Raw genomic sequence first — 17,259 nt, forward strand, 5'->3', positions numbered from 1 at the left:
TGGACTGTTCTTGTTGCACAGCAGCATCATGTTATTGAAATGAAATCTGAAATGCTGATGCAAAATTTGCTACAATGCGTCATAGTGGTTCGGTATAATTACATGCCAGAACTGTCTAACACAACTGCTTTCCCAAACAGCAGGAATCCACCTCTAAAAGCAAGATAACTTTATTGCATTTCATCTGCGCGTCTGAGGCGCGAGTATTTAGCGGCAGTTTATCAGGAAGTGACGATTTTGTTCTCTCTGGCTTACTGGATGGAAACAATGCTTTATTCGCAAATGTTTTATGCGCTATTCCAATTTTGCACATAAGTTAAATTCGCAACTTTGGATGGAAACAGCTAAATACCTATTCATAAAGAGAGCCATTTACTTATTTCTAAATGAATCAGCCGTTTGAACAAATCGGAAGAATGAAAGACTCAATGCCATTTATCGCCACCTACTGGCAGTTTTAGTTTCTTATTTAGAGTATAGTTTCACAAAAATAATAAAAAAAGCCCCATTAAAAGTATAGTTAACCCAAAAAAATAAAAAAAAATTGACTCACCCTCACGGCCATTGAAGCCTAAAAGTTCATGTTTAATACATTTTGTTCAATCACATAAAAATAAACATTTTATGAAGCTACTTTTTGTGTCTATTTGATGTTTTTCTCATTTAACACAATAATGACTTTAAATGATCTTTTGGGGATAATTTCTCAGCCAAAATTGACGTGCGATTAATTCGATTAATTAATAACCACATTGTGTAATTAATTAGATAAAACATTTGAATCGCTTGACAGCCCTAGTAAGTTGACATCCCTAGTTCCTACAATATTTGGTCAACAACCACTTAATTTGTTTTTCAATGCGCCAGCAGTTAACTTAAAATGTATAAATCAACAAATTAATGTCTAGTCTATACAACAACAAATGATTTAATTCTATTTAAAACTATTTAATTCTGCGTAGCCATTCTGTGAGGTAATTGATTAAAAAACATAAACGAAGCAAAATAACAAAAAAGCGAGCCCAACTGTCTTATTTATAGACTCTATGATTCAAAAGTTTGGGGTTGGTACTATATTAATGCTTTACGCTCACCAAAAACAGTGAAAACAGTAATATTGTTAAATATTAGTGGCTAAAATTTAAAATAAATGTTTTCTTTTTGAATATATTTTAAAATGTAATTTATTCCTGGGATGACAAAGCTAAATTTTCAGCAGACATTACTTCAATCTTCAGTGTCACATGATCCTTCAAAAATCATTTTAATATGATGATTTGGTGCTCAAGTAAAATTTCTTATCATTATTATCAACTATCTTATTATCAGAAAGTTCATATTTTTGTGGAAATAGAGATACATTCTTTCATGATTCTTTGATGAATAGAAAGTTCAATAGAATATAAATAATCTGTAACATTATAAATCAGTTTAATGCATCCTTTCTAAATAAATGTATTTATTTATATCACAAAAAAACAATTAAAAAAATCTACCAAACCAAACCTTTAAACATTAGATTACTATTACAAGGTTGTTGGACAGATTTAGCCTACCAATAGCAACGAATTACCACATCATTTTTAAGTTCTTGGAAGATGCCAAGCAAGAACATACATTTTGAACCAAAGCAACCTCCAATATTTAGTTTAATTATATTTACGCAATACAAGTCAAGCACTTCTAACCCTCAAGAGTCAACAAGAAGTGCATGCAGTGCTCAATACAAGAAGATTATCAATACAATAAGAGATGCAACACTCAACAAAACCAGTACAAAGGCAAAAAAGTTTACTGAAAATAAAGTTGCAATGTTGTTATTGTTTCGAAATGGAGTATAATAAGAATCTCCTGTGAAATTCATCTCACCACAGGAGACATCATGCAGGCTAGGTAGCAGTAATTTAGCATTCCAACTCCAACCTGATGATTGACAACCTACTACTTATCTAGACTGAAACCTTTAGGTCATCTTTCCACATGAACAAAGATAATTCAACTTTTTGTCCTGCAAAAACCTCCTTTAATCCCCATTTAGGTGGAATCTTCTCAAAAGTCAGTAAATCACTGTTTAAATCTGGGGAGGACGACATAAACTGGTGACGTAATAACTGTGAAGAACAGTAACAAGCTGAAGTGACATGGTCCAAAATAATGATCTTAATATTTACCACCATCACTGGTTACCTCACACCCAAATCAACATCTATCTCTTGAAGTCAAGAGCCCTTCCTGTGTAAACAGTGTTGAATGAGTCAGAGTCTAATGAAGCCCTTGGTTTCAAACGTGTCTTGACCTGATTCGCAATGAGCAGCCAGAAACCAGGTGCTTGAAGTCTTCAAAAATCACAGTTCTCAGAAAAGAATGACTGCCAGGATGAAGCAGTGATGAAAACTTTTACGCCCACAGTGCATGATGCAAGCAGCTTATTACTTCAAAAAATGAGATCTAACCCTTTCTTACATCTGAAACTCTCAGCAACCTCTTGTTGCTCCACACCATCATTCCTTCGGGAGAAACGCCACCATCGCTTCACTAGCTGTGCCATCTGTCATTTGCCTTTTCATCTGTTATACCTTCTACAGCCCTTAATTATACAAGTATTTCACGTGGCATTCAAAAATGTGTGATTCTCTAACCGAAGCGTTGCCAGAAACCTGAGCGGAAAGTAAGAAGCCATTTCAAGACCACCATCGCAGCAAATAAATCCATGACACACGGCTCTAAACTGTAAACAAACGCCTTGTCACCATGGAGACACACTGATCAAACATGTTTTTTTCCATACCTACTGTTCTCCCGGTGCTCTGCAAGCATCCCTCGTTGTTACAGAGGTAATTTAGATCCAGAGATTGCTGAGAAAACAACCCTTTGTAATTTGTGCCGTGTCGACTAGGAAAATGAGAGAAGGCAGAGGACGCTGTGGGAGCGAGTGCCGATTCACGCTCTTTGCTGGCACTGCCAGGAGACCTGTGTGTGTACCAGAGAGCCAAGCCTGCAGGGACTGGCACAGCTGATCCTCCCTGTCACCAGCTCTACCACGTGGCTACATCATGGGGGGGGGGTGACCAGTGTCATACCAGGAGATACCAAATCGGCAGTACAGGGGGATTCATCGATAACATTTAAAGAGCAGATGGCGGTTATGAAATGATCACGTTGTAAAATAAAAACTAAAATCGATCAACAGATCAGGGTAATGACTCTAGTCTAGCTCTGGATATTTCGAAAAGGGGAAGTCAGTCATCTGATTTTGAGGAATTAGGCTACACACTGCTGAACACTGGAACATTACCTACTAAATAACCTGAACCACTCGAAAATATCCAACAACTACAATCTGGTGCAAACATGAGATATGACTGAAGATTCAAATATTACGTAAGGGGCCTTTTTTCAAACAGATATGAAAACAATAACGGCACTTAGAAAATCTGATTGCAGCAAAGCACTGAAGAACAGTCTGAGGACATAAAGATCAAAAGCAGCTCACAACGACATTAATGAAGAGAAGCTTTGTTCAAAAAGCACAGAGGTGACGCTTAATCTGTAGAAGGGTTTTACTGGCACCGATTCATGACACAAAACGCTTCGGCTAAAGTTCTCTGCATATATGCGAGTCATGTTTCCAACAATGTCATTTGGTCAACAGTAACAGCTTGAAGTTTGAATTGTGTAAAATATCACGTGTGTAATGTGTGACGCTGAGTGATGATTCACTGCTCAATAATTCACACCGAGCAGCGAGCACGACTCACTTCACTTGTGTTTTAGGTATCACAACATAACATATGGAAATAAATATAAAAATAAATGATCATAGTTTCACATACACACGTGTGTGCATTACTATAGAAACATTCCAAATGATATGTTTAGTAATACTGAAAGTCCCTACATTTAGTAATAAATGTTTTAATATGAAAATAAATGGCTCTTTTTGTTATGTGAGCTATGATAATAATAACTGCATTTAAACATTGTTTTAAATGTGTTTTGTACTTGAAAACAGCTGCACAGAAACCAAACCTGAAGTTAATTAGGTTGATAAAAATAGAAATCCAGAGCATTAACTCCTTTTCACTAAATTAATTTTAGCCAAACTTTGTAGTATTGAGTATGTGTTGTGTACATTTCCCATCTCCATTTCCTGTAAAGAGATATTGATGTACACTGGCTTCTTATGCTAGACTGAACACTAATGCTCCCTGCGTGCGAATCTCACTTAAGACGGTCAAATACCCTGGAAGTCCACTGCACAAGACATTATCAAGCAACATATAGTTATACATCCTGTGTGAATTCACACCCATTTTTTACAGACACGTTTTTTACATTGGGTTTACCAATTGACTTGGGCTAAATCTAGTTAAAGGGATAATTCACCCAAAAATGAAAATTCAATCATTAATTACTCACTCTCATGTCATTTCAAACCAGTAATTCTTTAGTTCATCTTCAGAAATGAAGATATTTTTGATGAAATCTGAGAGCTTTCAGTCCATCCATAGAAAGCAATGCAATTGTCACTTTGACGCTTCAAAAAGTTCATAAAGAGATTGCAAAACTAATCCATATGAATTGAGCGATTTAGTCAAAATTTTCTGAAGAGACACGGTCGCTTTATATGATGAACAGATTGAATTTAGGCTTTTATTCACAAATAAACATTCATCAACTCACACAGTTGTGGTAAAGGAAGCTCAAGCATGTTCATCTGACGTGCAAGAACCAATGAGGTTCATTCTCGTGTTACGCAGCACGTTTGAGCTTCTGCAAGAACCAATGAGGTTCATTCTCGTGTTACGCAGCACGGTTGAGCTTCTGCAAGAACCAATGAGGTTCATTCTCGTGTTACGCAGCACGTTTGAGCTTCTGCAAGAACCAATGAGGTTCATTCTCGTGTTACGCAGCACGTTTGAGCTTCTGCAAGAACCAATGAGGTTCATTCTCGTGTTACGCAGCACGTTTGAGCTTCTGCAAGAACCAATGAGGTTCATTCTCGTGTTACACAGCACGTTTGAGCTTCTGCAAGAACCAATGAGGTTCATTCTAGTGTTACGCAGCACGTTTGAGCTTCTGCAAGAACCAATGAGGTTCATTCTCGTGTTACGCAACACGTTTGAGCTTCAGCAAGAAGAACCAATGAGGTTCATTCTCGTGTTACGCAGCACGTTTGAGCTTCTGCAAGAACCAATGAGGTTCATTCTCGTGTTACGCAGCACGTTTGAGCTTCAGCAAGAAGAACCAATGAGGTTCATTCTCGTGTTACGCAGCACGTTTGAGCTTCTGCAAGAACCAATGAGGTTCATTCTCGTGTTACGCAGCACGTTTGAGCTTCTGCAAGAACCAATGAGGTTCATTCTCGTGTTACGCAACACGTTTGAGCTTCAGCAAGAAGAACCAATGAGGTTCATTCTCGTGTTACGCAGCACGTTTGAGCTTCTGCAAGAACCAATGAGGTTCATTCTCGTGTTACGCAGCACGTTTGAGCTTCTGCAAGAACCAATGAGGTTCATTCTCGTGTTACGCAGCACGTTTGAGCTTCAGCAAGAACCAATGAGGTTCATTCTCGTGTTACGCAGCACGTTTGAGCTTCTGCAAGAACCAATGAGGTTCATTCTCGTGTTACGCAGCACGTTTGAGCTTCTGCAAGAACCAATGAGGTTCATTCTAGTGTTACGCAGCACGTTTGAGCTTCTGCAAGAACCAATGAGGTTCATTCTCTTGTTACGCAGCACGTTTGAGCTTCAGGAAGAACCAATGAGGTTCATTCTCGTGTTACGCAGCACGTTTGAGCTTCTGCAAGAACCAATGAGGTTCATTCTAGTGTTACGCAGCACGTTTGAGCTTCAGCAAGAACCAATGAGGTTCATTCTCGTGTTACGCAGCACGTTTGAGCTTCTGCAAGAACCAATGAGGTTCATTCTCGTGTTACGCAGCACGTTTGAGCTTCTGCAAGAACCAATGAGGTTCATTCTAGTGTTACGCAGCACGTTTGAGCTTCTGCAAGAACCAATGAGGTTCATTCTCGTGTTACGCAGCACGTTTGAGCTCCTGCAAGAACCAATGAGGTTCATTCTCGTGTTACGCAGCACGTTTGAGCTCCTGCAAGAACCAATGAGGTTCATTCTCGTGTTACGCAGCACGTTTGAGCTCCTGCAAGAACCAATGAGGTTCATTCTCGTGTTACGCAGCACGTTTGAGCTCCTGCAAGAACCAATGAGGTTCATTCTCGTGTTACGCAGCACGGTTGAGCTTCTGCAAGAACCAATGAGGTTCATTCTCGTGTTACGCAGCACGTTTGAGCTTCTGCAAGAACCAATGAGGTTCATTCTCGTGTTACGCAGCACGTTTGAGCTTCTGCAAGAACCAATGAGGTTCATTCTCGTGTTACGCAGCACGTTTGAGCTTCAGCAAGAACCAATGAGGTTCATTCTCGTGTTACGCAGCACGTTTGAGCTTCTGCAAGAACCAATGAGGTTCATTCTCGTGTTACGCAGCACGTTTGAGCTTCAGGAAGAACCAATGAGGTTCATTCTCATGTTACGCAGCAAGTTTGAGCTTCTGCAAGAACCAGTGAGGTTCATTCTCGTGTTACGCAGCACGTTTGAGCTCCTGCAAGAACCAATGAGGTTCATTCTCGTGTTACGCAGCACGTTTGAGCTTCAGCAAGAACCAATGAGGTTTATTCTCGTGTTACGCAGCACGTTTGAGCTTCTGCAAGAACCAATGAGGTTCATTCTCGTGTTACGCAGCACGTTTGAGCTCCTGCAAGAACCAATGAGGTTCATTCTCGTGTTACGCAGCACGTTTGAGCTTCAGCAAGAACCAATGAGGTTCATTCTCGTGTTACGCAGCACGTTTGAGCTTCAGCAAGAACCAATGAGGTTCATTCTCGTGTTACGCAACACGTTTGAGCTTCAGCAAGAACCAATGAGGTTCATTCTCGTGTTACGCAGCACGTTTGAGCTTCTGCAAGAACCAATGAGGTTCATTCTCGTGTTACGCAGCACGTTTGAGCTTCAGGAAGAACCAATGAGGTTCATTCTCGTGTTACGCAGCAAGTTTGAGCTTCTGCAAGAACCAGTGAGGTTCATTCTCGTGTTACGCAGCACGTTTGAGCTCCTGCAAGAACCAATGAGGTTCATTCTCGTGTTACGCAGCACGTTTGAGCTTCAGCAAGAACCAATGAGGTTTATTCTCGTGTTACGCAGCACGTTTGAGCTTCTGCAAGAACCAATGAGGTTCATTCTCGTGTTACGCAACACGTTTGAGCTTCAGCAAGAACCAATGAGGTTCATTCTCGTGTTACGCAGCACGTTTGAGCTTCTGCAAGAACCAATGAGGTTCATTCTCGTGTTACGCAGCACGTTTGAGCTTCTGCAAGAGGTTTGGGTTGAGCATCTGTTTATGTTCGCTGGTCAATGTTTATATGTGAATAAAAGCCTAAATTCAATCTGTACATCATATAAAGAGATCGTCTCTTCAGAAAATTTGGACTAAACCGCTCAATTCATATGGATTCGTTTTTACGATCTGTTTATGAACTTTTTGAAGCATCAATGGTAGGCTAGTTCAATGGAGGGACAGAACTGGCACAGATATTATTAAAAATATCTTCATTTGTGTTCCGAAGATGAACGAAAGTCTTACGGGTTTAAAACGACATTAGGGTGAGAAATTAATGACAGAATTTTCATTTTTGGGTGAACTAACCCTTTAAATGTGATGCACTAGCCACTGAAATACCATCATGTAATGACATTTAAATTTGCATTATTTGTTACAAGACAGTGACAAAGTCAAACAAGGTTTAATAGTAAAAGTAAAGAAAAACTGAAAACTAGGTTTATAGCCTCTAAATAGGCGCAATTATGTCATGATTGACTGATTTGGCCCCAAGCCAATATTATGATGGCCCTGGGATAAAATCACAGGTTGAATGACTTGCACAATACAAGGATGGTGTGTTGATATAATAAAACCACAATAATAGTACGTCTCTTATCTTATTCACGGTTCTGTATACCCTCACCAAAACACACAACACAAATTAAATGGCATGAGCAGCCTGGAGGTATGGCGGCCACACACAGCTGTTCATGAGTCCATGACCTCTACCTGATGCAGCTGTCCACCACTTCACCATTACACCGTGTCCCAATAATTCACCATGGCCTCCATATCACAACTTGAATGATGATTTAGTTTCAGCCTTCATGAGTGTCCATGTGTAACGTTAGATAGATAGACAGACAAACGGACAGACAACTGATCCAGTGTGGGAAATTGGGGTACATTATTACTGACAGCCGGACAGTCAACACTACACAGACTTTACCACATATGCCGTAAAAAAACACAGAAAGGTAATGTTTATTACGTTATACACGCTTTATAAAATAGACACCCTATAGGCTAATTAGAATTAAACGCGTTGGGGGGGTTTGGGGGGGGAAGAAAAATAAATAACGGCCATCATGTAAAAATAGGAATTACATGAGCGAGTAGCAACACACATGAACCAGACTAGAAAACAACATATTATTATTAGTATTATTATATATTACAAACTGACATGAACCACAAATAAAAGTCAATACAGTCGGGATGAGGCGATATCTTCAGTGACAGTACGACAATTACAGCTCACCAAACATAACCTAAATAACCTCAAAATAAGTCATAATAATCACGCATATGATTAACTCTAGGTAGACAATAATAAACGATCGTATTTGTGAATTTTCTCCACATGAGTGATTATTTGCCAGCAGCTAACAGGCTAGCGGAGTCCTCCTCTCCTAGCCACAGCTAGCCAGCCCCGGCTACACACAACCAATACATGCCGAGCTGTGCGCTTCATTTTCACACAGCTGGATTGCATTGAATGTCATTTATATAAACCGAATAACAGATTTACATTTCTAGAAAGATGCAAAGAAAGGAAGCTGTATTTTGGAAGGAAGGAAGCTAGCGCCAGTGGGCAGTGTGTATGTGTTTTGCATGTCTCCAGTGTATCCGCATATCCATGAGAACTCACCAGACCAGCCGATGTGTTCAAGCGTCAGTGAGAAGCGCTTTAAAGAGATCCTCTTGCGCTCTTCCCATCCATATTTCACGGGTGATGCCAGTGCTTTCTGAAGCGGTTACTGGTTCTGTTAGATCAGCTAGCTAGTGGCCATATTTAATCCTCGACATCCCAAACAACACAGGCTCGAGCTCGTCCCAGCTCCAGCACTACTTCGGATCTCAGCGGTGTGGGAGACGCTGCCTCCCAGTGCTCGCTGTACTACTTTAATTACACGGGAAACAGCGACTCCTGCTGGCCACGACGATGCAGCTCTGCGTTTAAATTTGGTGAAACATTTTTTTTTACTCTGGTCAGGTAATAATCGAAGGCCAATCTGTCAGAATTTATAGTGTTTGTTTAATGCACTTCACTGCCACAGCAGTAAAATAAGAAAGGAATGTCAATTTTACATGATGCTGATGTGGATGTTACAGTTTCAGTGCAATCAATATGTAAATATATTCACTTGTAATACATGTATATTTAATCAAACACGTTTCTCAATAATAATAAATCCTACAACTGTGCTATAACTTTATGTTACATCCATTTTACATTCCTAAGATATCATAAGCATATGCTCCCACAATAAGGAGCAATTTACTTATAAGGTGAATATTCAATGCTGGTCTAAACACCCGATTAGGAACATAATTGTGTTCTTGGCAACAACATTTCATCAGTCATGACAAAAGCAAATATAAATCAATAACATTTCTACAGCATGCACAGCTGAAGCATATGTTATTCAATCTAAGATCATGTGGCATCAACTGTGAATGGCAAACAAACAAAAGAAGATCAATAACCAAATGACTAATTCTGTAAGTAGAACACATAGAGAAACATTTATGTATGATTCAAATAAACATTATAGAAGAATTTACACAAGTAAACATAAAATATATGTATAAGAATGCAGTATTTCTCCAAGCATACGGCATTTTCGAATGTGAAACATAATTGTATCTTTATTCATTAATTCTCCCTGTTTTCACTGGAACAATCTCTTTTCGTTGCATTTAATTACACTTAAAAGGTAGATGTTTAAACAGATTATTTTTTTTATTTAAATGAGCAAGCACAGAGCTAACGTTTTCATCTTATTGAACACATTTCGATGGAAAATTAAACATTTCAGAGGAAAACATCATCAGAACTTGAATGTAAACTTACAATTAAACTCTAAAGAACATATAACGACTTAAGGATAATGACTGTTTGGCATATTAGAAAATTATATTAGTAATTTTATGACTAATGAAAAATATTAATCAACCTAACCCTGAAATTTACTGTACTCCTGTTTAATACAGCCATAAACAGAATGGTAAAAGTGCCTGTCTGGAGCCATAAGGTCAGTGACCATCTCGGTGTGGTTCATTTTAGGTATTAGATAAAGAGACATACTGACAGAAAGAGAAGTCAGGAGCTCAGAGAACATCACTGATGATTCCACCGGAACTATGATGTCATTGGTCCCATGGAGCAAACCCACTGGAGGAACGCTGCAAGAAAATCACAGTAAATAATTAAGTGATTACAGTTAATTGCTCTGTCCCTCACAGTAGCTAACATAACACAGAGCTTAATTCAACACCCTGACTGTATTCTGCATCTTTCTGTACTGTACTCGTGACCTTTACTTGGTAAGCTGCATTGGATATCTAACAAGTTGGCCAATTTACTATAGTGATACAAAGAAAACAAATGAACGTATTGCTGCTTCAGCAGTTGTTAATGTGTAAATAGAAATATGCAATAACTGTCATACCGTTTCAACTGATCCTTATTCAATTTCTTGAGTAATGATGTTGGTGAATAATAATCAAAGTTCTCCACACCATCCATAGCTTTGTGCATAGTTGACACATATTCAACAGCCCGCATTTTCTCATGCTTATAATGATCCATTATACTGTAAACGCCACTCAGACCTATTACAAAGACAAAAAACACAAAATGAATGAAAAATATTGCTTTACTTGAAATATTGTTTTACTTGAAATCTGGAGCATTGATTTACCTATGATTCCTTTAATGGCAGATACAAGATCTCTCTGTTTGTTGGTCTCAATGAACAATTCGTCTACATTGTTCACCAGAAACAGTGTGGTAATGGAACACAGATGAGCCCCTGCTGAATGACCTATTAATATTATGTTGTCCTGCATTAAAAAAGTGTAGGTTCAGAATTAGATGAAGATTTCTACATCAATTTAGCCTAGCTAGGTGAAACTGTTTTATTGCAAAATAGCATAGAAAATATACACTACCATTTAAAAGTTTAGAGGTCGCTAAGATAAAAAAAAAAATGTTTTGAAAGAAATCTCTTGTGCTCACAAACATACAGTAAAAACAGTAATATTGTGAAATATTATTACAATTTATTGAGATAACTGTTTTCTATTTTTATATATTTTAAAGTGCACTTTATTCCTGTGATGCCACAGTGGAATTTGCAGCAGCCATTACTTTCAGATGATCATTCAAAAATCATTCTAATATGCTGATCTGCTGCTCAAGAAACATCATTTGATAATTTTGTGGAACACGTGATGCATTTTTTAGGATTCCTTTATAAATAGACAGTAATAACAGTATTTATTTGAAATAGAAGTGTTTGTAACAATGTAAAAGTCTTTGCCACTTTCTATTTATTTAATGCATATTTGTTGAATAAAAGAACACACCTCAAACTTTTGAATGGTAGTGTACAATGAAAGCACTTTGAAATATTAAAGTGCTAATATTAAACATTAAAAAGTTAATATTACAAAGTGCATTGAGTAATGCTGAACTGTTAAATTGGCATTTGTGATGCAGTTTTAACAGTTTTTACAACATTTAACATTCTGTTAAGTTCATGGAACAGGAAACTTACCTGATCAAGATTGTACGCATGCCCCTTTTCTCTCACCCACAGCAAACTGTCACTAATGTCTTGAATCATATTTAACACATTCCCCTAAAAACACAGAACACATTAAAAAAAAAAAAAAATCCACACTAAAAAAGTAAATAAAAAATATTTATAGGTGGTTTACCTTTGGAAATATGGAATAATCAGGACATATTACAGAGGCATTAAGCTCTTTTGCCATTTGTAAGGCTAACAGACAGTAAATAGAGCGGTCTCCTGAACCCCAGGCTCCTCCATACACAAATACAACCACCGGTACAGGAGCAGCATCAGAATGGCCCATGCTTGGTGAATAATATAAATCTAACTTATTCCCTCGGCGACCAAAGGTGATGCCCTAGAAAAGGACAGAACAACAATGAAATAGTAAAATAGAAATTTCCACTAGAGGGCAATCCTCCCTTCTCCTTTGCTTTCCCATCATTAACTACACTTCCCATAAAACATTGCCTGGACTCATTAGGTCCCATTACATCCACCTGTGTGTGATTAACTCGTTTGTGTTTGTCTTTTATAGGCTCTGTGTTTTCACTCACTCATTCTGAAGTCTTGTTTGTATAACCACGGCATATCTGAGTGCTTTTCTGGTTTCCTGTGTTATGGTCCCGATCTTCTGCTGGTGTCTTGGACCCTGTTGCTATCTGGATTGTTTGCCCTGTGGTTTTGGATTAACCTTAAAGGAGTAGTTCACTTTCTGTCAGCTACGCTGTTTACTTCTGAATATTATATTTTATTCACGGCCATCAGTTGTAGTAGCCTATTCACAAACTGTTTGCTGAAGCGTAGCATTTTTTCGGAGTTCACGGTGTAGCCTGCTCCCTGAAATCTGTAAGTCACCTACGCTTTTTACTTCTGTATATTATATCTATCTATAAATTACGGGAACGTCTTTCTGTCTGTGTGTGTGTGTGTTATTCGCATATCTCTCGAACCGTTAGTCTGATGGATTTCAAACTTGACAGGTGTTTTGCCACGGGCATGAGTAAGTGCAGTGCCACGTTTGACATTGTTTGGATTAGAAATGCAAAAAATATCGGTAAATATATATCGGTAAAAGAAGCACACACTGGCTCTTGCCGCTCTAGCCACTCTGGCCTTTGACCCTCACAGAGAAGGTCGAAGAAAGCAGTGGAGCTTAAGTAGCTTGGGGTTCCCTGTGTAGCCTGCTCCCTGAATTGTGTAGTTCAATGTTCCACATTTATTGTATGTCATTGTATCAGTATTTGCTTTCTACCATGCACAAATAAAAATGTCAGTGAACTTTTGCTGTGTAATTGTAACAATGAGCACCCAAACACACCAAACCAACAATTACTAAAAACACGCACAAAACTTTGCACTGCTCTCTGAATCGACGCGCTTATTCATTTGTGGATGTTAACTGAATCTGTTTACTTCTGAATATTATTTCATTCTGGTTTTTACCGATATATATATTTACCGATATTTTTAGCGCAATTTTCCACCGGACAAATTGCGATTGTTAACTCATGATTTCTGTTCTGTGCGTCTGTGCGCACCAATCTTGCACTTCTATCTACTCCTCAACCAGACCACCTAGAGACTTCGGGTTTTCGGCATTATGTTAAGGAAGGTCTAATCTCGGGAACGCACAAAAAAAATCCAGGAAAAGATTTACTATCTCTTAGTGTTGTGATCCCATGAGGTGAGAAAATTGCGCTAAAACACTCACCGAGTTTTTATTACTTGTTTGCATTTCTAATCCAAACAATGGCAAACTTGGCACTGCACTTACTCATGCCCGTAGCGAGACACCTGTGAAGTATATTTCATTCTGATGTGCTTAACGTTATCACTACTGTGTAATAGTAGCCTATGCTATTCACCAACTAAACATATCCTATTCAATGCGTTCACAGTCTCCTATTCACAAACTGATTGCTCAAGCATAGCGTTTTCTCGGAGTTCACTGTGTGCTTTCTACCATGCACAAATAAAAATGTCACCGAACTTTTGCTGTGTAATTGTAACAACGAGCACTCAAACACACCAAACCAACAATTACTAAAAACACACATAAAAACTGATTTTGCACTAGTATTAATAAACACACTGACGCTTCTGAGCTTTGGCAGTGCATTGCAACCATCAGATTGAAGCTCAAAAAAGTGCATCCACTACAAAAGAAATTAAAGTTAATAAAGGCCTTCTGAAGCAGAACAATGAGTTTGTGTAAGAAAAATATTCATATTTAAAACTTTATAAAGAAAAATAACTAGCTTCCGGCCAAATGAACATATGGATTTAACTTAAGTGTAAAGCGCAACTTATGTGAGTAATGTGACACTGCTGATATTTACACTACGCCATGACGCACTTCGCTACTTCTGACGTCATGAGTTGGCGTAAGTTGCGCTTTATATGCAAGTAGACTGCTTTTGGCTGTTTGGCCGGAAGCTAGAATTTTACTTTTGTAGCGTGTTAAATATGAATATTTTTCTTACACAAACTCATCGCTTTGCTTCATAAGGCCTTTATTAACCCGGAGTCGTGTGGAGTTCTTTTATAATGGATGGATGCACTTTTTTGTGTTTCAATCTGATGGTTGCAAAGCACTGCCATTCTAAAGCTCAGAAGTGTCAGGGTGTTTATTAATATAACTTCGAATGTATTTGTCTGAAAGAAGAAAGACATATACACCTAGGATGGCTTGAGGGTGAGTAAATCATGGGCTAATTTTCATTTTAAAGTGAACTACTCCCTTAAGAAACTACTGCGTTTGGATCCACAGCCTTTGCGTCTCCGGAGCAGTTCATGACAAAGTACATTTTCAAAACATTTTAATATTGCGGTTCATGTTGCATCACAAAACTCTAAAAGAATTATCACTGTCCTAAATTTAGACCTAACAGTAGCTTTGTTTCTTAAACTTTCTCTCTCTGTGCCTCTGTACTCTGAAACAAACTTTTTTGCATTCTTTTCCTGCTTTGAAACAATCTATTGTAAAAAGCGCTATATAAATAAATGTGACTTGACTTGTACTGTATAGCTCACTGTGTGCCCTGTGGCAAAATAAACCACACCCTTTCTTAACATTAACAGGAATATATAAAAATAGAACTAACTTTCACATAGTGCTTGTTATTTTTGTCATTACTGTACCACAGTTTCCACTGAAAATACAGTTTGCCATACTGCAGATACTTCAGCATTTCAAGCACGGCTCTTGTCAGGCAGTATATGCGTCTGCGGGGAGTACAAGAAACATCGGCATTATTTAAAAAGCCTATAATTAAAGTAGAGTAGCATCAAAACGTTAATGCTGTGTCACCTTGGTTTGACAGCCTCTAAATATTTTTGGTACCCTGGTTTACTGGGCCAGCCATAGAGCCACTGGGCAACCAGAGAGATGCTGTAAGGAAGGCCCACTAATAATGCCCCTGCCACCAATGGAAGAGAGAGATAGCACTTCAATACAATCCTGAAACAGAAATAACAACATTTATATCACATTAGGGTATAATTATTCAGTACAATAATGAACATTAATAATATGTACTACTCACCTGAACTGACTCTTCTATGTTTCATGACATTATTTTAACATGATAATTACATGCCAACTGCTGGTTACATTTTTTTAATGTTTATGCTCAACAAAGCTGCATTTATTTGCAAAAAAAATTGCAGTAAAAAATATTGTGAAATATTATACACTTTGAATAACTTTCTATTTTAATATATTTTTTAAAATGTAATTTAATCCTGTAATGGTAGTGCATTTTCAGTCTTTAGTATCGCATGATACTAAAGAAATCATTCACGCTCATTTACTGCTCAAGAAACATTTCTTATCAATACTCAAAACGGTTGTGCTGCTTAATTATATGTGGAAACAGTGATGCATTTTTTTCAGGATTCTTTGATGAACAGAGTTCATAAGAACAGTTTTTTTCCCCCAAAGCGTTTATTTGAAATAGATTTTTCTTTTAGCATTAAGCATTCAAAACGTTTTAACAATGTATGTAATAGTCTTTACTGGCACTTTTGATCCGTTTAATGTATCCTTGCTGAATAAAAGTATTAAATCACCTCAAACAACTGTATGATTCTTGTATGTTGAATGGCATTATTTTAACATGATACTTACATTATTTTTATGCCAGCTGCTGGTTGTTAGTTCTAATACCTGGAGTAGCAAAAGGACTCGGATTATAGTAAATATACAGTACATAGATGCATAGAATCAGATACTATTTCAGAATCTATTAGCAACCTACCCAGGAGAACGACTTTTTTCCCGATAGTATGTATTCTTTATGTCAACAGCGCCTCCTACATGAAGATACAGTGTGTGGGCTCTCTTCTCTCTTTATCCAAACGAATGCACCAGAATACAATTACTTTTAAAATAGACAAAAAATTAAAGGTTTGTAAGGAGTTACTGATATTGAAGAGAACAATAACAATGTGCATAATGTATAGTATCTAACAACGCATCTCTTGTGTTAGCTGTCTACAGCAAGACTTTCCCATTACAATGTTCTTCAAAACGTAAGAAGGATTCGCAAGGCTTGATTATGCATTAGAAAAGTCGCAAGCAGATCAAAATAAACAAGGTTGACATTGCATTTGTTACATAATGACTGTATCTTGGATTTAGCTACATAGTAAAAGATAGTTCAACATGTATTGAAACCAGAAAATTAGTGGTGCAAAGAGTGCATTGTGTCAAGGCAGATCACCTGCAGATGACAGTGTCCCGTAAGCCCAGATGGATGCATTCACTGCATGAACTTCCTGACTACTTCTTTCTTTAGCATGCGCAGATAGCACACAATGTTTCTTATTGGCTCGTTGGCTCACGTGGGCGGGACAAATACGCTTGTCAACTCAAAGGCACACAACTGCCGTTTAGATAAAAAAGACGTCCACGTTTATCTATAAATAGCAAAAGAAAATTATTGTATTGATATATTTTCACGTTTATTAGTATGAAATCTTACACGCCCATATCATAGTCTATATCAAAATAACACAAACATAAGCATCTGTTTCTCTCATTGGTTTAAGCGCTTGTCATTTAAGAGGATGTTCCTACTGATGTCCAATCAACACACGTACATTATAATTATTCATATATCAAACAGTTTTATCCTTCACAACATATATTTTTATATTATCATTTATTGTTTAATTACATTTAATATTATTACATTATCTCAAAATATCATTCTGTCATAGTAAACCAACTTGAATGGTTGACTGAATTTTTATGACTATATTGTTTTCCTTTGGC

The 17,259-nt window shown here is 37.7% G+C and overlaps 2 protein-coding genes across 8 annotated transcripts in view; both read right to left on the reverse strand.

The window, feature by feature from the left end:
• Positions 1 to 9,225, reverse strand: part of wdfy3 (WD repeat and FYVE domain containing 3) — a 79,602-nt gene extending 70,377 nt beyond the window's left edge. For 4 of the 5 annotated variants that reach the window (XM_081366750.1, XM_081366751.1, XM_081366749.1 and 1 more), the window contains exon 1: positions 2,789 to 2,957. In XM_081366750.1, coding sequence (XP_081222876.1) covers positions 2,789 to 2,817 — 29 coding nt within the window. In that variant the 5' untranslated portion in view covers positions 2,818 to 2,957. Of the gene's footprint in view, positions 1 to 2,788; positions 2,958 to 9,046 lie in introns of those variants that run through there. The other variant, XM_081366748.1, reaches the window with a different exon arrangement.
• Positions 9,226 to 9,414: 189 nt separating this feature from the next.
• Positions 9,415 to 16,811, reverse strand: LOC308691426 (uncharacterized protein). 3 transcript variants are annotated; one of them, XM_081366590.1, is made up of 10 exons: positions 16,706 to 16,811; positions 16,241 to 16,330; positions 16,111 to 16,149; positions 15,292 to 15,441; positions 15,086 to 15,206; positions 12,124 to 12,336; positions 11,961 to 12,044; positions 11,103 to 11,244; positions 10,851 to 11,013; positions 9,415 to 10,584 (listed from the first exon to the last, which is right to left on the reverse strand). In XM_081366590.1, coding segments are annotated over exons 3-10 (1,104 nt in total). In that variant the 5' UTR covers positions 16,113 to 16,149; positions 16,241 to 16,330; positions 16,706 to 16,811; the 3' UTR covers positions 9,415 to 10,355. The 3 variants fall into 3 exon arrangements, with proteins under 3 accessions (XP_081222716.1, XP_081222715.1, XP_081222717.1); XM_081366589.1 differs by having other exon boundaries at positions 16,241 to 16,363; positions 16,706 to 16,781; XM_081366591.1 differs by lacking the exon at positions 16,241 to 16,330 and having other exon boundaries at positions 16,706 to 16,781.
• Positions 16,812 to 17,259: the final 448 nt, after the last annotated feature.

This window comes from Scardinius erythrophthalmus, assembly GCF_964197995.2.
Source record: "Scardinius erythrophthalmus genome assembly, chromosome: 5".
In the NCBI taxonomy this organism is placed as follows: Eukaryota; Metazoa; Chordata; class Actinopteri; order Cypriniformes; family Leuciscidae; genus Scardinius; species Scardinius erythrophthalmus.